The sequence below is a fragment of the Corylus avellana genome, chromosome 5 (genome assembly GCF_965113065.1).
Source record: "Corylus avellana chromosome 5, dhCorAvel1.hap1.2, whole genome shotgun sequence".
In the NCBI taxonomy this organism is placed as follows: Eukaryota; Viridiplantae; Streptophyta; class Magnoliopsida; order Fagales; family Betulaceae; genus Corylus; species Corylus avellana.
In genome coordinates, this window is record NC_142494.1 from 31,069,299 (window position 1) to 31,095,079 (window position 25,781).

The window sequence follows — 25,781 nt, forward strand, 5'->3', positions numbered from 1 at the left end:
ACTGTATTTATTTATTTTTTATTTTTATGTAGATTTCACTGTATTTATATTGCCACATAATAATGCTAAACATCTTCTTAACGTCTCTATTGTGTCATTCCAAAATAGGAATTAGATATTACTTACATGGGTAGCATGGCTTCCCCTTGTCTGGTTGGTCTAAGGGTAGGCTAAGTGTCACTGTGTGATAAGACCCTAATCGTGTATGGATCTAATTTATGTCTCCTAGCAGCACACTTGGCCAAGTGTCGTCAGTTGAAGGGGGTATGGTTTTAGCCGATTTTGGTATCCAATTTCTTATCTCCTCATCAGAGTGTGGTTGTTACTTATTGTCTATTGTCTATTCAAATTAGTGGTTACCGTTTTATGAAGTGTAATTCTTAACTAATTGAACTATTAATTAAGGACAACAGTGATAAAATTAAGGTGAGGCCGTAGGACAAAGGATTTCCTCAAGTTGTTATTGTATAACGAGTGACCGACCCATTAGGGATTGCAAACTGGGCTTGGGCTTGTGTCCCTTTGGGCCAGGTAGATGCTTGATGTTTCAATATATAAAAAAGTTTAATTTGAATTGAATCGCAAAAAATAGCCTCTACTAATTCATGTGTATTTCAATATTAAAGTTTAAAACACACCTATAAAAACACTTCTCGTATTATATTTACTGCAACCATAAAGTAATTTTCAGATTACAGACAAGCTTCATTGGTTAAAAGTTTTTTTTTTTTTTTAAACAAAAACATTAAAAAGACTTAACTTTTATATCACATCAAAATAGTTTTCAAACAAATTTTTTATTTTTTATTTTTATATGAATTCAGTTAATTGTCTTATCACCAAACCAAAAATCGAGTTGCACCAATCGAGAGAAGGAGAGTTGCTGGAGCCTGGAGGAGGTGTCTTGAGTTTGTACTGTTAATTAGTGGCGGTTAGAGAACAGGACTGGTCCGCTACGATTGAAGTTTTATTGGGCCTCATGGTAAGATAGATATTTGAGGTTGCTCTTTCGGATCCGACCCGCTGCAATGAACCGCTAATTCAAATTTGAGTCTCACTTTGGGGTCCGAGCGGGTGGAGTCCGATGAGAGACAAATCGGACTAGTTTTCCCAGATGTCTTTAATCTGGACCATCCTAGTATCCTACTTGTTGAGAGAATCAACCTATGTTGATAAAGTTTGGTTTTATCATTTTCGGCTTTTCTTTTTGAGCGAATCTAAAAGTCGATAAAGTTTTGTTTTATCACGTAAAGTGTGGGTATGTTTTTCGGAATATCAAATTGGAAACAATCGCACTTCTTTCTACCTTATAAATTTCGAATCTTTGATTTTTATCCCAATTCTACCGGTTTTTGTTAGAGAATAAAGACCCAGTTTTTTCCTCACCAAAAAAATAAAAACTTTGAATAGAAAGGATTCTGAAGCCTGAAAATATATATTTTTTTTAAGAGTAATACTACATTTTATTAAGCTAATGTATCCGTAATTGGTACTGACACATCCACCAATAAAATAAAAATATAGTTTCTATTATTACTTTTTAAAAAACATATTTAAAAGAGATTGCATGTTTGAGAAAACATTATGCTATTTTCTCACAAAATAAGTCAACTTCATTTTCTTTTTGTATAATATTAAACAATTTTGTTTCTCATTAAAAAAGTTAAAGTGTTTTCTACTTTATATCACGTTAATCAAGAGTCTGTATCTCTTTCACATAGCGCTTTATGCTCCCAAATTCAGAGTGGCAGAGTGATCGCGATCACTCGAAGTACTGGTCACACTGAATCCACGCCACAGAATTGCTGAGCCCGACACTATGACAACTCTTACATAAATTGCAAGCACTGCATATATTATATATCATACTGCATAGACGAAGGTATTATTACATTGTTATAGTATCACAACAACAGAATACAAGAGAGATGAAGGCGGTCCAATAAGAGAAACCCCAGCTAACAGCTGGATGTGCCACTCTGCATGCAGCAACATATACGGGTATATGCTACGACATTGACACGTAATTCTCCACAATTTGCCACCTGGCGAAGAAGCTACATATGGACATTGATGGTAGGCAACTACTAGTAAGTGCCCGAACTAGGCTGTACAGATACATACGACTATTTTATTAAGTTCAGGAGATTTGCAGCAGGGACATAATAAACATTCCAAAGTTTTCAGCTTGGGAGAAAAACTGTAAATGGAGAGAAAAGCAACCGCACTTTTTGTGCTTTTGAGGCCACAGGGCTGCTGTTTATTTAAAAGTTTTAAAACAAGTGAAGCAGGGTCTCTTGTAGTGGACTCAGTGGAGGGTCGTTAGAATTGGAGTTGGACTCCGGTTCCAGAGGACGATTATAGTGATTGTCGAGGTTCTCACTCATTTCTGCCACCTGAAGCCATAACACAAGAAGCGCAAGTCAAAGACAGAATATTGGATAACTAATGAGTAAACTTCTTTCACATTTCTTAATTTCTTTACTAATTACCTCCTCTTCCATGAAAGTCTTCTCTTTCCTCGGCTGCTTTTCCTGTTCATTATGGAGATGGAAGTTAGAAAGATTATATTATATATATATATAGAGGAGAAGTTGTTGATGTGGTTGTTGGTGTGTGCATTTCAAGACTGCACAGTGAATGACAACATGCTGTTTGTAATTGATGCTATATATGTGTGTATGCATGCATGCATGCTATATGCATCACAAGCTTTACTGCTTCGACTTCAAGGCATTATTGGCTGGTGATAGTGTATGTATGCTTTGTTAGCACAATCCTAAGTCACTCCCTCTATTGTTAAGTACCAAAGCGATGTGATCTCTCACAGAATTGTCTGGAACTCTAATCATTCACTAGATTCATCATTAAACATCAAGACAACATTCAATATTGTTAAGTACCAAAGCGATGTATCCCCTTTGTAATTTTTTAGAAAAAAAGAAAAAAAATACCAAAGCAATGTTCTATTTCGGTCAGAAAAAAAAGTACCAAAGCGATGTGACCTCTCACTAAATTTCTTAAACATCAAGATAGCATACGTTGGTACCTTCGCTTGATGTTGATAGGTACTAAAATTGTCACACCCTGGTTCCATATTCTGAACCCCATGTAGAGAGAGGATGGTTTGTAAGAAATGCTTATGGGTGCTAAGCTTTATAAGTAATTCTCATTTTGGTGTGATTGTGCAGATGTGACTAGCGTTTTTTTTTCTGGGTCATTAAAGATGGTATTGGAGCCGCCTAGTAATGCTTCATATGGTACTGTCAGCACTTCATGCATGACGTGGCCTTAACGAAGACGTTAGGAGTTTAAGGGGGGTTTGTAACACCTCGATTCTATATTGGAAAGATGAATAGCCTACATAGAGAGTAGGTGGTTTCTAAGAGATACTTATGGGTGCTAAGTCTCATATTATTTAGTTACTAGGTGAAATTCGGCTTTATAAGTGATTCTAAGAAAGCTTTCTACAAACGTAGTCTCATATTGCTCAGTTAATCAGCCTCATTCGAAGTTTGTTCGATTGCCTTGCGATAGAATCTCTTAGGAGCTTGAACTTTAAAACACTCAAAGTCCTCGTTTGACTGACACTGCGACTGAGCTTCTCATGAGCTCAGCTCTTTGAGATGCATTGATATCGATCACGTTTGTACTCCTTTTCGATCAACTTCGACCGGTCAGTTTTCAACACAATTTGGACTCCAACTCAAGAACCAACTTGACAACCTATCTTAGACTTACAATCAAACTAGTTTCGACTCTGAATTTTCCAATATAAAACCTAAAACCTAACACTTGTCAAGCTACTTCACCATGTGTGAGATTGTGTTCGGTTGACACTCCACCTCCATTATCTGTCGAGGCAATAGTCTAGACTATACACCCGTTCTTGTCAATTTGACAAGCTTGAGTAGGCTGATTATATTTCAGAAAAGCAAGTTCTGGGTTATGATACGGAATATGCTAGGAAGGCAGAAGCTGCCTTGATGACAAAATCAGTGGCCGACTTCATAACACCAGTGTTACAGGATTGCAAGCAGTCTTTAGTTATTCAAACTTGCTTGCAGATCATTAGGCTCAGTATTTAAATTTCAAATCAAAAAGTTAGGCTCTAAGTGCTCCTTTGACTTTCGTGACAGTCTGGTCCATTGCATAGATCCATGGCATCCATATCCGTGAACTTCAACAATGTTCACCTAGAATTCTTTAACCAATGTTATACAGCTAATTGGTAACATCGCCACCACCAATCTTGATGCAGGAGTGTTCAGCAACGAAGTGTTCAGTAGAGGAGCGTGCATCAGCGGGGTGTTCAACAGTGAAAAATCTAGCGAAACTGAAGAGACTCACTATGGTTCACTTTCCAAGAGAGAGTCTAAAAGAGCTATCAGAAAACAAACCTATTTAAGAGACTATCTAGTCTAAACAAATGAAGGAACAGAATATGAAGGGTTTGGATGTGGAGGGACTTTAGAATAATTAACAAATATTCATGAATTCTAGGTCAATTCATGAATCTGCGTCTGTCTCTTTCTATAAATTATTGTCTTGTATTGTTCTTTGGAGATCATCATTTATCATACTTTATCAATTGAATTTCATTGTTTTCTCCTCCTCCTCCTCTAATTTTAGCAATTACAACTATAGTTTTGAGTTGAGTTGAGACTTTATCATTTTTCTTCTTGTGTTGTCCTCGCTTATTGCTGCTGGACCAATCAGTCCTGCATGAAATCTCCCTCCCCAGTCATGCCCCACTTCACCATACTCGTAATATGTGTGTGCAAGTATATGTACGATTTGAGAGAGGGTTATCTGTGTCTTTTATCAATCTCTGTATTTGATGATCCTAGACTGTTCTGTACTTAGATATGCATTGGCACTAAATAGACTACTACTTGGATTAGAGTTTGCAAAATAATGCTCTGCCTGGAAGGCTACTACAATTAGATGACATAATTATACAGGGTAAAAGATTTCAATGCCTTTGAGGAGATCATTATATGGTTTGAAATAGTCTTTGAGGCAGTGGTACAAGCACTTTGAAAGCTTTATGGTCGGTTAAGGTTGCTCTAGAAGTACTTATGATAGTTGTGTGTATTACAGGCAATTGTCATATGATTCATTTGTCTATTTGTTGCTCTATGTGGATGACATGCTTATTGATGCTAAAAGCATGTTAGAGATTTGGGTCTTGCGAAGGAAATCCTAGGGATGGAGATTCACATGGATAGGAAAGTGGGAAAGTTGTACTTGTCAAAAAAAAAAAAAAACATTGAGAAAGCACTTGAATGCTTTGGCACACAAATTCTAAATTGGTGAGTGCTCCACTTGTTGCTCATTTTAGACTTTAAGCAGCATTATCACCACAAAGTAAGGAGGAGTCAATTCATGTCACGTGTTCCTTACTTTGCTACAGTTGGGACTATCATGTATGCTACAATTGGGAGTATCATGTATGCTATGATGTGCACTTGCTTAGATATTTCACAAGTAGCCAGTGTTATTAGTCACTACATGGCAAATCTTGGCATGGTTCATTGGCAGACAATGAAATGGATACTTTGGTATTTACGGAACACTACAGATGTTGGTTTAGTGCACGGTAGAGACAATGGTATCCGTTCCAGTGTCATTGGGTAATGTTTATTCAGATTATGTTGGTGATTTGGGTAAAAGGAGATCTCCGACGAGTTATGTTTTCACTCTCTTGGAGTGTGCCAATAGTTGGAAAGCAACTTTACAACTGACAGTTGTTTTGTCCATTTGGGTAAAAGGAGATCTCTGACGAGTTATGTTTTCACTCTCTTGGAGTGTGCCAATAGTTGGAAAGCAACTTTACGGCTGACAGTTGTTTTGTTCACTACAGAGGTAGAGTATATGGCAGTGGTAGAGGCAATGAAGGAAGTAATTTGGTTGATACGTCTGGCTGCCGATCTAAGTTTGCAGCAAGATGAGATTGTTGTGTTTTATGATAGTCAGAACACAATACATTTGATAAAAAAACCAAACGTATCATGAGAAGACCAAACACATTAATGTCAAATATCATTTTCTTCGGGAGATTGTGGTGTAGGGTGATATCACAGTAAATAAAATTGTTGTGACAGAAAATTCAACGGATATGTTGACTAAACCAATTCTAGTTTTCAAGTTTAAGCATTGCTTGGACTTGATTGGCAGTTGTATCTTGTGATTACCTTTAAGGGTATTGGATGAGACGTCATGAGGAGATCTGCGTTGCAGACTTGATGAAATTCAAGTCAAGGTGAAGATATATGACGTGGATGACTTGTTCTCATCAAGTCTAACTTCTAGGGGCTCAAATCAGTTTCTTTTTCAAGTTAGTTTTGGAATCTGACTCGCATGCATTCCTTCTCCTTCCCGAAATGAAATTCCTTTACATTTTGGGTTTGTTTCTTCAGCTGCCAGTTAACCGACTTCATGTGCTATATAAAGACTCAAGTTTCGGTTTTCGAGATAGTGAGAAAAAGAGAGTGAAGGAGAGAACATGAGAGAATAGAGCCGCACGTCCCAGTCTTTCACACTTTTGTAGTTCATAGTGCTGCTGAGAGAATTAGAGAGAATATTTTCTCTTTCTTGTCAAAATTCTCTTTTGTGTGTGAGTGAGATTTAGGTGTATTGGAGTTTTAGATTTTGAGTGGTTTTCTCCCTATTAATCTTTGTACCTCCAATAGTGGATTTCCTCTTGGTTGTTTCCGCCTATGAATGTAGGTTTGTTAAGCCAAACCACGCTAAATCTTAGTGTCTTGTGTGATTAAGTTATTTTTATTCTGTTCTTTTTCTACTTCTTTGGGATCCTAAAAATTATTTGTCACAAGAGGTTAGTTAACCAAAAACCACGATAGATCAACTAAGTTGATAACACTTTCGAATTGGATTAAATGTCACCCAGAAGCAATATGAGACAGCCCTTCAATATATTTTTTAACAAAGTTTTCTGCAGGGTTTTCGAAGCTTTCACTTGCATACTACGTGAAAGCTGTCTAAGTTCTGTTCCTATCTGAGATGCACGATTTACTCTGTGAAATGCATCAAGTTTCAAATGAACAATGAGTTAGAAAGACATACCCCTTCCTGGACTGCTTTTGCAGCTTCCATCAGTAGCTGTGTCTGTGTACCATTAAAACTCGTCAGTATTCTATGTTCTTTTTTGTCATACTACATAACTAGTGTATGTATTGAGTAGAAAGATAGATAAAAAATCATAACGAACTATATCTTAAGTTCTTCTATACAAGATACATCTATTAGTCTTCACATTGGTGGGAAAAAAAAAAAAAAGAACCACAGTGAATGCGTTTCTCCCCACATGTAAAGTTATGGAACTCTTGCAAGTGTCTGTATAGTGTGCACAGATCCATTCATTCTGACAACTACAAACATAGACTAGTTTCTTGCCTTCAACTTGTGACAGGGGTTTGAAGTTTTTTGTCTTCATTTGTTTTATGCAACTGAATTGAAGTTTGTCAAGAATGCTTAATTACTGCCATATAATTTGAGACAAATATTCCTAAATTCATGTCTGCCTGTACCTTTCCCAGCCAACTCTTCATTATAACAATGTGAAAGCCTAAATAAGTTTCTCTAAAAGTAGGAAAACAGGCAAATAATCTTTAGAGGTGAGAGCAGATAAACAAAAAAACTCATCCTGAAATAGGATGAGTTCTTTCCATAAATCATATTAACATCCCTTTGGTGTAGTGTCTAATTATTATACACAAAAAAAAATTATGGCATTGAGAACATATGATGGTGGGTGTCTAATACAGGTACCTTAACCAACTGCCTGTGTGCAGTGCATTCATGATCTTTAGAGGATGTCACCATATAGAGAAATACGACTGGGCAAGGGCAATGCCTGCCTTAAGCTACTTGGGGCAGATTAAGTAGTATTAATTTAATGTTCTCCTTTAAAGTTTAAACTAACATAAAATGTTCCTCATTAGTGTTGGTTACTAAACTTGATTTAGTAAGATAAATTTAAAATTCATTCTAGATTTATCGAGTTAAAGGGTCTTTCATGCATGTGAGTTATTTAGGATTTATTTTTATGTGGGAGTAACATATGATGTTATTGATTCAATCGTCAACTGGTTGAGGCTTTTCATCAAATACCTCCTGTGTTTATTCGTTTAGATGTAAACGAGCTATTTGAATACTGGAAGACTAGAAGCATTCATTGTAGCATATAAATACCCATGTACTCCAACTATTATTCTCAAGTGAGTGAAAGTAAAAATTATATTGGGGTGTTCATCCTCTTCTTCACTTATCTTTCTTAGAATATTGATAGTGTTTTAGCCCACTTGAGTGCCATCAGAAATGAAGAGTGACTGGATATAAGTCGTATACGTATAAAATCTTCTTAGTTGATAAAAGGAAGAAGAAACTACATCTAAGAGTTTCCATGGGCTACAGATTTCACTGATGTTCTAGGGGGTTGGCCGAAGGGCTGCATATCAAAAGTCAAAAGCAGCATAGTAATTCAGGAAATGGTAATTAATGACCTCCTTTTGCAGGGGAAGTCTGAATATTCAATGAAAATCACCATTATAGAAAAGAAGAGATGGGCACTGTGTTTACCTGCAGGCTTGCAGGAGACATATGGTCACAAGAAACTATGAAGATATTCTTCTTCTTCCTTTTCTTCTTCTCTTTTTTTCCCCTCTTTTCAAGTAAGCACAACTAATGGATTCGTACAAAATTGAACTCCTGACTTTACCTTCCAGCCTTCTTAATGGGAAGAGGGGATGCCATCAGATCCAAAGACCATTGGCAAGAAAATTTGAGGGTTTATAGAATCAAGATCTGTGGGAATTTCTCTGCAATTTTAAAAGTATCCAAGTAGATGGCATAACCAATGTGTAGGCGCAGGACTCTAGGCTTTTTTTTTTTACTTCCTTTATTACACTTTCCCTTTCTGAGTTTAGCAAAACACACCAACTGCACACTATAGCTGTTCATCATCTCAAACGAAATGTGGAGAATTTCCCCAATTTTCAATAGTGTTGATGAGTTAATTAATGTCTCTCTTAATTGTTCTCAGGGCTCCTAAGGTACTGCAATTTTTATTATAAATTTCTTACAAATTAACGTGACGGTCTATGTCACATTTATCAATATCAGTTACTAAACAAATAAATTTATAGTCAAATTGTTTTGCTTATTGTTTCTACCATCACTTCGGTTTCAATTTGTAAGAGAATTGTAATAAAATCTAATAACCTTAACATTTTCCAATTCTTTTGGGAGTAATTCACTGCCATTTAGTCTCACTTTCAGTTAAGCTTTTCAACAATCCCCAACAGCCCATGACCAGCTACAGTCAACTTCTCTTATTTATTTTTACAACTTTATAACAAATCTAATTTCCATTGTATTTGCGTTCAAGAATTTTGACTACTGATTAGATGACACCTCATGGCTACAGCCTGTCACTAACCATGGTTTTTAACTATTTAACTCTAAATATTGCTAAAAGAAAAAGAAAAAGAAAAAGAAAAACAGGAAGCTTGTAAGAATTACCTTTCTATATCTGGTTTGTCTTAATATGGCATCCAGTTCTTTCTCCAGTTCTGTCAGCTCTGTTATGTTTTTCTGTTCAATGTTTTGCGCGTCAAGGTGCCTGCCAAAAGCGCAAAAATAAAGGCGCGTGAGCTGATCCATTGAAGTAAATCTACCATGGGACCCAAAGGTGTTATGCAAGTATGGACAAGAGTTTGTGCAGATAGCATGTTGACAGTGGATCAAATAGTTAAATAGGGAAACTGATCTTCAAGATTTTGCCTTTGAATCATGTAAAAGACGAACCTACAGTTTTCCCTGTTACATGAGTCATTTATTTCCCGTGTGTCACTTGCAGCTCATGTATATGGACCTCAAAGATGTTACCTTTGAATCATTTGCAGTGGGTTTGCACTCGTTCGAAGATCAGTACACTCAGGAAGATTCTGCTGCATAATCAAAAAACTGAATAAGAGAGAAATTTCGCAAAATAAATCATCAAATATACTACCACAGATGATAAGTAAACTCGTAACACAGCATATAGTTTGTATCCTACTAGTTAGGAGAGAAATAGGAGTAAAGTAATCTATTTTATTCCTTGCTTCCCAAAGGGAAACTGTCCTCTTCATGATTTTGAAGGATAGGTTAGAGAATCAAGTAAAAGAAAAATTATGTCCTGTGTGAGAGTGACATTTGGGAATATTGGATTTTGAGTTTGAGTGATTTTTCTTTATCAGAATTTTGTACTCTGTTAGTGAATTTATTTGTGATTGTCTCCACGTAAATTCTGGTGTTCTTGCGTATGATTATTTTATGTTATTTACTGTAATTGTTGTCAATTGCACAACAAGTGATTTTAGAGCTGAAGTTCGGTATTCAGATTTGCGATTATAGTTGATATGACGAGTATCAAGCATGAAGTAAGAAGTTCAATGGCAAGAGCAACTTCTCTATTCGGCGTATAAGGATGAAAGATTTTTTGATTCAATAACAGGTTTGGAAAACGCAAAGAAAATCCAGAATAAGGACGATGATGAGTCGTAAGAGATGGATTCCAAGGCAGCCAATGCTATCCATCTCAATCGTTACTAGCAACGATTGATTACAAGATTCCAAAGGAAATATAAACAGGTAAATCGATTGATTTATCCAGTTTTTAAAATATTTGGTTTCCTTTCATACGTTCATGGGCAAAGTGGAGAGCGGTCAAAATTAGATCCAAAATCAAGAAAGTGTATATTTCTTGGTTTTGAGATTGTCGTTTAAGGGTTATAGGTTATGAGATCCGGTTTCAAAGAATAAAATATAGTATTTGATGAGGCCTATATGCTAAGAAAATGTGAAGATGAAAGGCATCAATTGAAGGCTAGAAAGGGAAACAAGTCATTGAGGTGGAGTTTGATGATAAAGTGCCTATATGCTAAGAAAATGTGAAGATGAAAAGCATCAATTGACAACTAGAAGGGAAAACAAGTCATTGAGGTGGAGTTTGATGATCAAGTGCCCATAGACAAATGATGATGAACAATTTTTTAGCGATTCACATTACCAAGAAGAACCTTATTATGTAGTAAAGGCACATAAAGAAATATGATTGAAAAGTATTTGAGAGGTATGAATTTGAGGATATGGTTTCTTTTGCTTTAGTAGTTGGTAGTGGAGACTCATCTCGTGTTCGCTAGGCTATTGACGGGAAAAAAAGTAATAGTTGGATATCAACTACGCCAAAAAAAAGTGGAGTTCCTACAAAAACATATACTTGAGAGTTTGTAAAATTGTCCAAAAAAACGAAGACATGATTAGTTGAGAAAGCTTTGTGGCCAACAGAACTAGTAGAGAAGCATGGTATTATGACTAAATCATGTCCTATGTTCAAGTTCAAGATACTTGAACTTGAGTTGAACATTGTGATTCCCTTTAGGGGGCAGATACATCTTGAGGAGATTCATATTGTTAGACTTGATGGGATTCAAGTCAAGGTAGAGAATTGTTGATGTGACTTAAACCCGTCAAGTCACATGGGTATTGTTTTTTTCTCATACAGAAGTTGTCTTCTCGCACGTCAAGGACAAAGTTGTTACTTGAAGCATTAATTGCATTAACGTGACCTCCTTTTAACTGACTCTTTACTAGGATATATATGAAGTACGACTCATTGTTTTGTGTGAGAAAAAAAGGTGAGTGAAGAAAGCTTCGGCCGCTGCACACTAAAGAAGATGATGAAAAATGATGGTTTTGTTTACCCAGTAAAAGGAAGCAGCACGAGAGGAGGAAAAAGGAGAAAACGAGAGAATTTGGCGTGAGCTGAAATTTTTTCTTCTTGTCTCATACCGTCTTTTATGGGTTAAGACTAGAGAATTTTGTAAAATAAAAATTCTGTCTTGTGTGAGAGTAAGATCTGGGCGTATTGGATTTTGGACTTGTATGAAGATGAGTACACCCAGCAAGATTCTTCTGCATCATAAGACAAAAACTAAATATGAGAGGAATTTCATAAAATTAAATATCAAATATACTAGGATGACATTTAGAAGTGAATAACTATATATGATAAGTAAGCTCGTGTAACAAGGCATATAGTATACTAGTGAGGAGAGAAAGAGGACTAAGTCAAATCTATTTTTCCATGCTTCGGAAAGGGAAACAAACTGTCCTCTTCATGATTGTGACCCTCCTTCTTCTTCTTGTCTCATGCTGTCTTCTATGTTTTAAGATTAGAGAATTAAGTAAAAGAAAAATGATGTGTCTTGTGTGAGTGAGATTTGAGTGTATTGGGTTTTGGATTTGAGTGATTTTTTTTCACCACAATTTTGTACTCCATCTTTGGTTGGTGAATTTCTTTGTAATCGACTCAGCCCGTAAACATATCACCTCACATTAAGAAAATCGCATAAATTTTAGTGTTCTTGCGTTTGGTTGCTTTGTGCTATTTACTATAATCGCGGACTATTGCACCAACACACAGGAAATGATCATGTTTCAATGAGCTAATTAAGTTTTTATTTTTAAAATATTTTGGTCTGAATTCAGTGGACTCATTTAATTAGCAAAGAATCTGTAGATGACTCAACATGATTGGGAAAGGCTCTCTTGAGTTGAGATTTGGACGATAGAAATTGAAATGCAGAGCAACAATCGAGACATTCAAACTAACACAAAAAACTAATGTATACATCACTTGTAATGTTTAATTGTACTTTCATTAGAAATGTCTGAAGCGAGATAATAAAGCTTTAACCCTCCCCCCCCAGCCCTCCCCCAACAGAACAGAAAAAGGAAGAGAACAAAAGTGTAGAATCTTCTTCCACCAAACCATTGCATATCTATATGTATGCTAGTCCTGTGGCCTATGTTATATTCTGAACTCCGCATCCTTTGGTGTTGGCACTAAATACACACATCCACACATTTCTCTGTTTTTCTCTCTCTGAATCAAGCTTCACCATTATGCATGATCGAGAATCTTTTTTTAATAGCACATGTGGTCGATTGAGTTACTAATTCAGGATTCTGCCCTGGATTCAAATCTGAAATAGCAACTAGTTTCATAAGGTCAGAGGATTTGGCCATAAATCTTACTATATAGTACTGTAAATATCTAGAGTCACAGATATATCTACACCTCTAAAAAGATGCAAAAATTTGGCTAACCTTTTCTAGTTCAGCTCTCCTGCAGACAGCAGCTTCTTCATCTACGTGTATCCTGTAACGCTCAAGAATTTCTTCTAGACTGTAACACCAGGAGCACACAGCGTTTCAGAATCTCAAAAAACCATTACAATATAATACTTGCACACATCAACAACAATACTTCAATATAACAACAATACTTAAATCAATAAACAAGGTGATTAAGTGCAAATAGTTCAAAGACACCAAAACAAGACAAAAACAGAACAGAAAAACCCCAACAAAGGAGAAGAAGAAAACACCAACAAAGGAGGAGAAGAAAAAATCAACAAAGGAGAGGAAGAAAAGGACCATATGGAGGTACAACAACAATCCGGGCAGAGACAAAATGAGAATGACTTGTTTCAGAAGAAGCGGTCCCTCTAGCTAGATTATACTATACAATATTGCACTCTTCATGTTAATAAAAAATGCAGAACATGCTGCAATAGAACAGTCGAGTCCTGTCAGAGGATTTGAATGTTTTTTTTTTAACGTTGTCACCAACGTTTTTAAGAATTTGACATCTAGCTAGCTGTACTTGAATGGCGCCAAAGAGAACTTTGCAGCGAATGGCCTTTTTCACAAGGCAAGGACTTGAGATATGTAGCAGCAGTTTCTATCCATTTTCACAATCTACACACAACTGAGATAACTGAGCATCCAACCATGCATAGATTTCGTACTCAAGCGTGTCTTTCATGCAGAAGCAGCATAGCACTTAGATTTCTATTAACTACAGCAACCTACGGTTGTGCCTAGAACACCTCCCCTTCTGAAAAGGGTAAAGGAACGAAGTCATATCCTCCAAACCATTATTAAGACTTGAACACCAAGCAATCAAAGCTTACTACTTCCTCCAATTACTCTTTTGTATTGCTTTCAAAATGCCCTGATCGGTAACTGTTTTGAAAACACTTTGCTGTTTCCTAAACTAAAAGCATACGTTTCTCAAAATCATTAACAGCCAATTCAAAACACAAAATACTTTTTAAACGTGGATCCCACTTATCACATCAAACATACAGACTCTTATAAACAGTAACAGTTTACCACTTCCTCGAACAAAACCATGAAATTATTTTATTTTCAAAGTTCTACTTGTCCACCTACATTAAACTAGTTGTGAGGGTTAGAATCTCTTGTTGCAGTCTCGGAAATTACCCTATAGGATGAAAGATTCTTGAAATTTGGAAACTCTGAACTTTGCCATAATATAGCCATCTCTCCAAACAGAGTAAATATTGTAACGTTGGCCTTGTTTGGTAACAGTTTTGAAAACACTTTTCTGTTTTCTAAACTAAAACCACACTTCCCTCAAAATTATTAATAATCAATTCAAAACACAAACTACTTTTTACATGTGGATCCCACCAAAAAACAATTCTCACCTTTATATCACATCAAAACACCTTTTTTTTCAGGTATAAAAATCACTTTTCAAAACTATCATCAAACATGCAGGGTTATAAACACTTTATAAGCGACAGCAGTTTACCGCTTCCTCCAATAAAACCATAAAGTTCTTCTATTTTCCAAGTTCTACATGTCCACTTGCATTAAACTAGTTGTGAGTGTTAGAATCTCTTGTTGCAGTCACGTAAATTACCAAAAGGTTGAAAGCACTTCTCTGTTTTCTAAACTAAAAACACATTTTTCTCAAAATCATTGCCAATCAATTTACAACACAAAATACTTTTTAAATGTGGATTCCACCAACACACAAAAAAAAAAAAAAAAAAAACTTTTCACTTTTATATCACAACAAAACACTTTTTAAAATCAAAACCAAAAACCACTTTTCAAAACTATAATCAAACATACATGGTTATAAACACTTTATAAGCAACAGCAGTTTACCACTTCCTCCAATAAAACCATGAAATTCTTTTATTTTCCAAGTTCTACTTGTCCACCTACATGTTAGGGTTAGAATCTCTTGTTGCAGTCGCGTAAATTACCCAAAAGGATGAAAGATTCTTGAAATTTGGAAACTCTGAACTTTGCAATAGCAGAGCCATGTCTCAAAACAGAGTAAACTGTGAAAGAGGCAATAGGTGATAGCGTGCGTAATAGCTGGAATGGATAGATAAAGACAGGCCGCATCAGTATCACATAATCCAACATCTCTTATGAATCAGTTGTTTGGATGGGCTTCACAGGAACAAGAATCACAGAAACCACGCAGATCTAACCTCACAAGCAGTGAATCATTATGTGCTTTAATATCGTAAATTGCTATTAATTTTAATTTTTAATTTTTATATTCCATTAAATAGATATATTTTATACTAAACTAGAATCATACTATCTATTTCAATAGTTTTGATTTGCTTATTTGCCAGCCTTCTAGAATTACTCACAAATATTGGTAATATCTTGAATGCATTATATATATATATATATATATATATATATATATATATTTGACATGTCCACACAAGGAAAGAGAGAGAGGAGATTTGAACTAGTAACCTCCGCTTCATGAGGCGTGATTCACAGCCGATTGAGCTACTCCTTGAATATTACAATAAATATTTTATGTTGCAGTCTTACTAATTTTTAATAAAAAGATAGTATTAAAATAGCTTATGCCATCAATAAGCTTAGGTCAAAATGTTTTTCTGGGTGTTCTGATCTTTTAGATTTTTATTCTTTAAATAAAATATAATATTAAGATATTTTATGCAGGGAATGAATGAATTTTAGCTTAAATGACACCTTCTTCCCTACAAGAATGAGGTACTACTATCATGAGTTCTAACCACTAGGTCATATCTAACTTACTAGTTAACAAAAAAAAAAAAAAAAAAAAACTCATGCCTTGAAGACTTGAGGTAGTAATTATTATCTTACTAGATTGCATTTGTTTTGACAAAAATGGGGAAAAACGCCAGGGTAGAGGTTGTTGGGGTGAAGGGGGATTTTGGGCACCAAGTCGAGGCTACAAGGGCCAACATAGGGCTCAAAAGCCATGGGGGTTGGTTTCTGGGCACTAGGTGGGAGTCACTAGGGTATGGAGGTGGGGGTTCTTGTTGGGAGGGGAATAGGAGGAGAAAGGTGGCATTAAGTTGATGGGGCTACTGAGTTTCTCTATTAAAGTAAGTGGTGTTTCGGTTTAGAGGAGCAAACAAGCTTTGAAAAATGGCTTATGTCTTTTAAGAGCATAAGCCATTGACTCCCTATCAGAGCTTAATTGGTGGTTGATCCAGAAATTATTTTATGTTAATTAGTGTTTTCCACCCATGCCAAACATCAGAAAATGAAGAAAATGTTTTTTAAAAATATTTTACATGGAAAGAAATATATCCTAATCCCAGACTCTTTTCCCTTTAGGCTCAATGATATATACTTATTATATCTAACCTATAGGGTCAATGATATATACTTACATCTAACCTATAAAGTTTTTCCTTATGTGTCAATGATATACACTTATGTGTGATCTATAGGTTCTCTTTTGTACTCAAGAGAGAACCAAATTAAGGTGAGAAAAAGTCTAAAAGCACAAAATATACTAAAAGAAATGTGTCAAGCTAAAGCGACTTTTTTTTTTTTTTTTTTTTTTTGACATGTTCGCACAAGAAAGGGGAAGAGGATTCGAACTAGTGACCTTCACTTTATTAGGCGTGGTCCCAACCGATTGATCTACTTCTTGAGGACAAAGTGACTCTTGTTTAATTGGTAGTTTTATTTTAAATAACAATCTATTTTACACATGCCTAGTTACTACACAACTTTTATGCTTAAATAGGCTTTTCTAAGAGTTTTTTAAATTTTGTTAATCACATTTTGGTTCTTACAGTTTTGTGGAAACTTCAAGTAGGTGGACTTTTAAGTAGTTAGGGGAAAATTATGTTTCATAACGATTTTGTATTTTTTGTTTTCAAATTAAAGACATTAACAAACCACCCTAAACTCAAAATATTTCTTGGTGATACCATCATAGGTCTAGAGCCCAAGGCTTTGGGCCCAATTGACACCAAAAGGTATACTCATTAGAAAGGCTAAAAAGCCCAAGAGTCTTTACAATCACAAGCCCATTAGGTGGTAGATAAACAAAGAGCCTAAGATAAAGGAAGGGGTACATCCTCAAATAAGACAATAGTCCATTTTCTCTTTATGAATAATCTACTAACTTAATCATCGGGGGCTCTCCACCAGCCCCCCGCTTGTACCATTCCAATGACCGTCAGCCAATCCAACCTTGCTAGAATCTGTCCTCAAAACACGAAAAACCTCTAAAAACACATCAACAAAGATTCTTTCGTTTTTTTATAGACAAGGACTTCTTTTAATTTTAATAATCACGTTGGGGTTGACAATTTTGTGGAACTTCTAGGAAGTGCGATTATAATAAAACAAGGCTCATATACAATACAAGGACTTCCATATAAAACAACATAGAGAAGGAATAATCTCATGCCAGGTGGTAGACAAATAGCCATTTTCCAGCATGCAGCCCCTTGGGCAAAATGGCCCAATTTAGTGAACTTAACCCAACTTTAGAGACCTGTAACCAGAAGAAAAGGTTAATATACATTCATTGTGCAATGCAATAATTGCTCGATAATGTATTAAAACCCAAAGCATAACTATAAAGCTTGCTTCATTCTTTTGAAAATGGAAAGGAACTAGATGATTTGAGTCCAGGTTCACCAAATTACAGATGGGAAAGCAAAATCAGCTTCTGTTCATCCTATCTCTCTCTAGATGCTAAATCAAGATTTACTATGGAAGATGAAATTCTGCTCAGGACTGCTGTGCAACAAGCGTACAACAAAGACTACTAGCGCCGCCTTAAAATCCAAAGATCTTTGTGTATATAATATGCATATTTAGAATCCACAATCTTCTCCGACACCCAGTTCTTACAGAGGGTGAAGGCACCCTTTGACCTGTAGACTATAAATACTTTCTTATAATATTTTTAAACTTGCAAATCCTCTGCTACTAACAAGTAAATATACTTGTGGTTTCAAGTCTTATAAGCGATTGAACTAAGGCAAAGTAATTTAGATATTTGGTGCTTTGAAGATTATCCTCATACATAATTGAATCAATGAACTTATTCACCGTCTCTAATGGGGGAAGAGATGCTATTTAGTACAAAAGATTATCAGCATAATTTCAGATTGTTTGTACACAATCATATAAGTTCCTCATATAAAGCATAAAGGAAGAGTTAATACTCTGTTTTATATCCCAAATGTTGTACTTAAGTTTCATATTTGGGGTATAATATAAAATCAATGTGGGACTTGGCACATACATGCTTTCATAATTCATCAATCTAATATGGGGCTTAAGTTTCACAATATGGGGTGTCAAAATCTCTTCTACTTAAAATTCATGACGTCTTCGCCAGGGTTCACATTACACTATAGTGCCCCAGTATCATATGGTGTTATTAAATTGGCTCTCATATCATTTGTCATGTCATAGGGAAGCACTACTCAAGTCTATTTTATACTCCAAATGAATTAGTTAATGTTACGATTAGAGCCCCCAATGTGAGACTTGGTACGTACACGCTTTCATAATCCATTCATCCAGTGTGAGACTTAACTATTACAATATGGGGTATCACACCTAGTTACAGGTTATGGAAAGGCCCTCAGTATTTGGTTTTCAGATGGTAGTATGAGTCTTTATCAATTTGTCATATGTTTTTTTTTTTCTTTTTTTTTTCTTTATAATTAATTAAAATACCATTAAAAAGCATAGCTCTAATACACAGTAAGTATACAAAAAAAAACATTTAACTAGAAAAAAAAATTGTCACATGTTGTATGCCGATGATATTTCAAATTTTTGTGGGAGAAACAAAGTCAAATAAGAATTGATGTTTCTTATGTATCTTTAAATCGTTTCAAGGTTAGAAGATAACATTTACCTTATTTTTTTGATAGGTAATCAAGTGCATATTATAAAAAGCACAAAGCGCCCCTAACTAAGTACCCATAACTAAGTACACCGGGAGTATACACAAGGACACCAAACAAAAGAAAAAAGTAAGAAAAACAAAGGAAAATCCAATTTCCACAAAGCAACCCAACAACGCAAGAAGAAACCCATAAACCAAAAGCCCTCAAGCTCGAAACAAGCATTCAATGCTTTTGCACTTGAGCCTTGCATTTCTCTCGCCGAGAGGATGCACAAGCTTTTCATAGTTAATAGAGCTAACTAAGTTCAACAGCACCCTCTTACCTCTAGTCTTAGGACGTGCAACCTTAACCTCCCGAATAAAGTCCTCTTCACTGACATTCAGGAGCGCCAATGGTGGATCCTCATCCACATCAATATCCAACACCCAATCCAAAGGCATGGAAGGGGGAAAGACACCTAAAGGGTAAGGATAGTCTCCATCCTCACCATCCCACACCTCGTCTCCCTGATCCCACGCAACAATCTCCCTAGACGGACCAAATCCAATTGGCCATTGCTGAGATTGGATCAAACTAGTCAATTTGGCTTCATCCTTGCCAACAACTGGAGTTCTTGAGGAGCAAAGAGGATGGAAGAGCGCCATCCACACCAACTTCCTTAACATCCAAAAACGACAAAGGAGATACCGAATCAGAGCTCACTTGAGGTGAGGGACTCGGACTGAGAAACCCCCACCAAAGAAGGCCCTTTGTCGAAGGAGAAGCAGACCCAACCAAACAGGGAACCTTCATAATGCTCTTCGACAAAGCCTTCGTCGTCCCTGTGACCGCCGGAGAAGACATTATCGGAGCCGCCGATGACTTGGATATGGCTTGGATGAAAACCATTTTTGGATGTCCCAGAACTGCCCCCGAAATAGCAGCCGAAGGCGTCTTAGAAGGAGCCGAAGGATAAGGAAAAACTGAATTAGGATCCAAAACTGGATACGAACCCGAGTGCGGATCGGGATCTGAACAAGGATTCGAACCGTGATCCAAACTGGGAACCAAAGGCGTCTGAGAAGATAACATTTACCTTATAAAGAAGGTTAAAGAATAACTAAGCGAAACAAGCATAAAAACATAAACTATTTTTCGAATGTCTAGAGTCTCTCTCTCAAGGCCTTCGCACTGCCACCTTGGCAAACCTACATCCCAGTATCGTTGCCAACACTGGTGTCAATGATGTTGTTGCTTGGGCATTGGAACAGTTGCAATAGAAGAAGCTATTGGCTAGGATCGTATTGCCGTATTGAGGTTGCAAGCCAAACATGCAAACTACATTGATTCAGGCTTCAATTTTTGGCTTGCATTCTTATCCCATAGTCTTTGTCAGACTTGTGACATCCCGAAATATTAAGTTTTACATTAGGTGGGTAGATTGCCAAACTGTTACATAAATGCTAAGTTCAATATTGGGTTAGAGTAAACTATACTGCTGCAATACCTCAGTGCCATATAATGTTACAAGGTTGACTCTGATACCATTTGTCACAACTAAGAAAGTGCTAATCACATATGTGCTATTATCCTTTGGGACTGCCGATGGTGGTTTTCTCTTAAGCTTTTCCATAGGGTCTAGGCACTTTACCATTAAGTGTAGTAGTCAAGGAGTGATTGACAATGAAGCAAGTCGTGTTAATAGCTTCAACCCAAAATTTATGTTCTAACCTAGCAACACTTAGCATACTTCTAGCATGATCCAACAAATTACGATTCATACGTTCTGCCACACTATTTTGTTGTGGTATACCGGAAACTGAATATTGTATGAAGATTCTATTGTCATAATATAACAAGGAGAAAAGGCGACAAGGGATTTTCCCTTCTTAAACTGCGATAGCTTCTGAAACAATTGGGCAAATTACCATTCACAAACATTGGAAAACAACACTAAAGAATTACAATGCGCTATCCAAGAGCATCATTTCTCCTCAAAACCACACCTCCCGAAATGCTATTATTGTAAGTTTTCTCAATATTTAACTTACAGAGCACCCCCTGACTCACCAGATCTAATCCTACTATCTAGACATTCATTAGCAATGAGAACAAAATCAAGGATTTGTCTAGCTTTGGCAAGCATTTTGAGGCTTTGAAATAATATTCTCCACGACCCTTTTCAACATGTTAGGTAGGCCTTTAGTAATAATCTTGTAAACTCCACTCACGATACTGATAGGATGAAGGTCTTTAAGATTAACGACCCCAGATTTCTTTGAAATGAGGATAACGAAAGTGGCATTGAAACTTTTCTTAAACTTGCTACTAGCATAAAAAATACCTTTAAAAACAAGGTTTCATCTTTCAAACATTGTATACACTTTTCAAAACACACAAAAAAAAAAAAAAAAAAAAAAAAAACAAAACAAAACAAAATTACTTTTCAAAGTAGTTCGTTATAGCTCATTTTTCTTGACTTACAATTTTGTTATTCACTCTAATCCATGATAATATATATTTTGATAAATAATGTATATTCATAAAAGCGCAAATGGGCGCAACCCTATTATATAGGGAGTATACAAAATACCCCTAATTCATAGAAAATCCATGATAATATATTGAAGAGAGAAAGAAAGAGAATTCATGTGGTTCAATGGAAAGGTATGCCCACTCAAATGAATGACACTATAATGCTTAGCTCCTAGCAATATGGTGCAAAGACAACAATCATGTTTAAGTATTTTCAAACTTCAAAATGTCCAAAGGAAATGGTGGTGGAAGGAATGGCCCTAAAAGAATATGAATAGCATATGCCTAAGTCATACAAATGGTATCAGAGCTAAATTAATAATATCCAATAGCGTAAACACTACATTGGAACACGAGCTTAAATGAGAATTCAAGGAATTTGCTTGAGTAAGATTGTGATATCCCTTTTCTTTTTTTTTTTGAGTAAGTGATGTCGCAACTTTAATTTGTGAAAGCATTTTATGGACATATGCCAAGTCCTAGATCAAGCATATACTAAGTCGATCTAAGTTATACTTGTTAGGAAGATTAACACTTTCGAGAGTCTTTTCAATAAGACTACTATATAACATGTGAGAACAACACTCAATCAAAATCTTAAGCCTATGAGTTTGGACCTAACCATGTTATATTAATCACTCATATATGTGACATATTTCCAATATGAGACTTAAGCTTTCTATACTCACGCTATACTCAACAATCTCTCTCTTACGTGTAAGTCTTTTACCAGATTGTTATACTTCCCCTCAAACAAAAACTATATCAATATGTTGTGGACTATATCTATGCCATACACCATCATCCTTATTCTAACTGCGAAAATGATTACTATCATTTACCAATTACCATACCACTACATTCCCCATCAAATGAAAGCTTTATCAATCTTATAGGTAGTCTCATGGATCACTTGCGAGGGCTATATGGACTTTATTCATGCCATGCACCTTCGCCTCATTCCAACTGTAAAAGGGACCCAAACCCATACATGTGCACCGTCTCTGCTCCAATTGCAAATAAACAGCTATCATCCACTATAAGCACACTATCATTGGCTTTAATATCACTTGTTGGCAAGATTAACACAATTGGAAGTTTTTTTAAATGTGAGACTTAACATTTCTACCTCACAAATGTATACTCAACAATTTCATGCTCGTCATTATTTAACAATTTAATTATATGGTTCTATGGTCATCAAGGATTTAATTTAATTATATGGTTCTATGGTCTACCACCACCACCACCAAAAGCTTTTCTCTTTTGTTGTATAGACAAAAGGGTAGTCGACCACCCATTTGCTTGCTTGTGGCCAAAGAAAGTGGTTCGGCCACTCGATATGGTTCGACCACCCTAAAGATCAAGATCATTGTCACATCATCAATACATATCAAAAATTGAAATTTTTTCTCTTGTTTTGACCGCCGACCCTACTTTCACCATGACCATCATAGCTTTACCGTCACTGCCACACTGTCACTACTAGTTTACCACTACCAAAAGCTTCTCTCTCTCATATCTATAAAGAGGGCAGTTGACCACCCATTTGACTACTTATGGACAAAGAAGGTTGATCCAATCACCATAAAAACTATTGGAAGTGGTTCGATCACCCTACTCCCTTTGACCATTGAAGTGGTTCGGCTATCCCGAAGACCATCTAGGGGAGGTCCAACCACCCTTCTAGCCAAATGGAGGGTTTGGCTACCCCTAAAGGTCAAGATGGAGGTATCCAAAAGGGTGATTCAGGTCATTCATCAAAATTGGAGGTGGTTTGGACCGTTCATCTAAAGTGAGGGTGGTTTGGGTCGTTCATCTAAAATGAATAGACTAAATTAGAGCTACTATATACGTCTGCCTGCCAAATTAATATTACTCACTTTCTCTTACGTCGTTGATCCACGTTCTCTCTCTCTCTCTCTCTCTCTCTCTCTCTCTCTTATGCTATTGGTCCCGCTCTCTCGTCGTTCTCACTTTCCCTCATGCTATCGGTCCCGCTCTCTCGTCGTGCTCACTTTCTCTCACGTCGTTGTCCCCATATTGCCTCTCTCTCTCTCTCACTTTCTCTCACGCTATCGGTCCCGCTCTCTCGTCGTCCTCACTTTCTCTCACGTCGTTGTTCCCATATCGCCTCTCTCTCTCTCTCTCTCTCTCTTGGGCGGCTTCAAAACTTCTTCTTCGTTGTGTTGTGGCTGTATATGTATGATTTCTCTTCCTTTTGCTGTTCATATATGATTTCATGGTTGGATCGATTTTGTTATGCTGTTTTTTGGTGAATGAGACTCGTATATTGGTTAAAACGAATGGAATAGCCAAAATTACCCGCCTGCTAGAGGTGAATACGGGCAGATTATGCCCCCTATGGAGAGACCGCAGGTGGATACCAAAACCGCCCCCCATTTGGGAACTGATAAATGCACGGCGGGATAATATACGAAATCCGCTCTAGACAAAAGCGTGGCGGCCATACATGTCAATTCAAACTACTACATAAAAACCGTCTAAGCTGATATCATGGTCTAAGTGACAAGACAAACACCTCAATCACAAAAACCACCTGCAGGGTGCAGACGTGGAGAGTCGTAGGAATTACACTTATACGGCAATATATAATTTGGATTATTCGTTGTACATAATCCAAATACTTAGATTTATAAATTTGGCGCTCCTAAAATATTAATCTTGAATTCACGACCTCCTCCTCTCGTCATTTGAACCGAACCCGTTCATAGACATTTTATATATATATATATATAATCACACACTCGAGAAATATTTTCATTTCCCGAAAAATGAAATGGTAAGCTTCAAGAAACATAGCACAATAAGAAGAAGAGAAGAGCATTCAACATCACAATTCCAGAATAGCAAAATTTGACAAAGTCAAGGTACCGACAATTCATACTAAAATCAATAGAATTGCATGCTGATTGGCCTTTAGATAGGCACAAAAATTACACTAGCTAGGCTAAGCGCAACAATTAATGGTGAACCACAGTAACAGGTACGCTAGCATGTTCACAACAAAAGCCCCAAAAATTGTTGGGCGGTCCAAAGCAATTACAATTAACAAAAAATATCTATGTTCCAAAGCCTTCTTCATATGAAGATATTTCCAAGTGGAGGATAAGCGTATGAGCTGGGATTGATTCCATATGAAGATTGCAAAGGCTTCCCTGCGCCTCTGACACCGAAACCCAACTCCGAGAAACTGATATTTTAGTGAGCGCGTGGTGTCAAACAGTGGCACCGACATGACCGAAGAAGACCATGCGATTAGACCCACCGCCAAACAGAATTTATTGCTCCATCAACTCTAGGGTTTGGCATACAAAAAACACAGAGCATGAACGGAATATACGGAGCAAAAATATCTTCGAGCAAGATATTTGAGATATTTTTTCCTTTGTATCTGACTCAAAGCTAAGACAGGTGACCGTACGGAAAGCAGAGATGGAGCACAGAGGGACATGGAAAGCGAAGAAGCGGTCTTCGCGAGCTCATCGAGACAAAAAGAAACGATCTTTGTGACAGAGTGTGTGCGAAAGTTCAAGAAAGGCCAACCTCTCTGCACTACAGAACTCGTAGAGCCTGCCTCGGTCGGAGAAGATCAGTAGCGCGACCTCCACGTCGCAGAGCACGGCAAGCTCGTTAGCCTTCTTCATCAGCCCGCCCTTCCGCTTCGAGAACGTCACTTGCCGGCTGATCTTGTCCTCGATTCGCTTCAGCTGTACCTTCCCCCTTCCCATTCTCTCTCTCTCTCCGACCACCAAAACCCTCACCTTCCGAACCCGCTTATCAGCTCCGGAGACGAAGAGCCAGAAGTGAATTTTGACTATCGGAGTCCACAAAGGCTAAGCGAGCTATGCGATTCGAGTTGGGGGTTCTTCGATTTGACAAGTGGCACCCTTCGATTTGACACTCTGCGCCCTCTCGGCGAAGGTTTCTCTCACGTGCGAAGCGAGCAAGACAAAGCCTTTTTTTTCTCTCAGGGAATGTTTGTGGTCGATCCTTTGGCTTCTCAGTTTTCCGAAAAATAGTAGTAGGGAGCCTCTTTTATCTCGAGGACCATACTCTTCCACGTGGCCAGATCTTTTTTCTACGTCCCAGATTCAAATGGGACAATTAACCAAGTGTCGATCTTATGGACGCGTGTCGGAAAACCAGCGTCCAACGGTA

The 25,781-nt window shown here is 36.9% G+C and overlaps 1 protein-coding gene across 2 annotated transcripts; it reads right to left on the minus strand.

Moving 5' to 3' along the window:
- Nucleotides 1–1,829: 1,829 nt before the first annotated feature.
- LOC132180373 (protein VERNALIZATION 1) lies at nucleotides 1,830–25,625 on the minus strand. Of its 2 annotated transcripts, none has more exons than XM_059593169.2 (7): nucleotides 25,167–25,625; nucleotides 13,180–13,258; nucleotides 9,913–9,971; nucleotides 9,547–9,646; nucleotides 7,090–7,131; nucleotides 2,493–2,534; nucleotides 1,830–2,396 (listed from the first exon to the last, which is right to left on the minus strand). In XM_059593169.2, exons 1-7 carry the CDS (start codon nucleotides 25,349–25,351, stop codon nucleotides 2,274–2,276), a joined length of 630 nt encoding a protein of 209 aa, XP_059449152.1. In that variant the 5' UTR covers nucleotides 25,352–25,625; the 3' UTR covers nucleotides 1,830–2,273. The 2 variants fall into 2 exon arrangements, with proteins under 2 accessions (XP_059449152.1, XP_059449151.1); XM_059593168.2 differs by having other exon boundaries at nucleotides 9,913–9,974.
- Nucleotides 25,626–25,781: the final 156 nt, after the last annotated feature.

Bases quoted from the DNA above. Each gene is read 5' to 3' on its own strand.
- LOC132180373 (XM_059593168.2), bottom strand. From the start codon at position 25,351: ATGGGAAGGGGGAAGGTACAGCTGAAGCGAATCGAGGACAAGATCAGC. The intron at 13,259-25,166 runs GTTGGCCTTTCT...CTGGTGTTACAG, and splicing joins GAGTTCTGTAGTGCAGAGAG to TCTAGAAGAAATTCTTGAGC. The intron at 2,397-2,492 runs GTAATTAGTAAA...TTATGGCTTCAG, and splicing joins AGACTTTCATGGAAGAGGAG to GTGGCAGAAATGAGTGAGAA.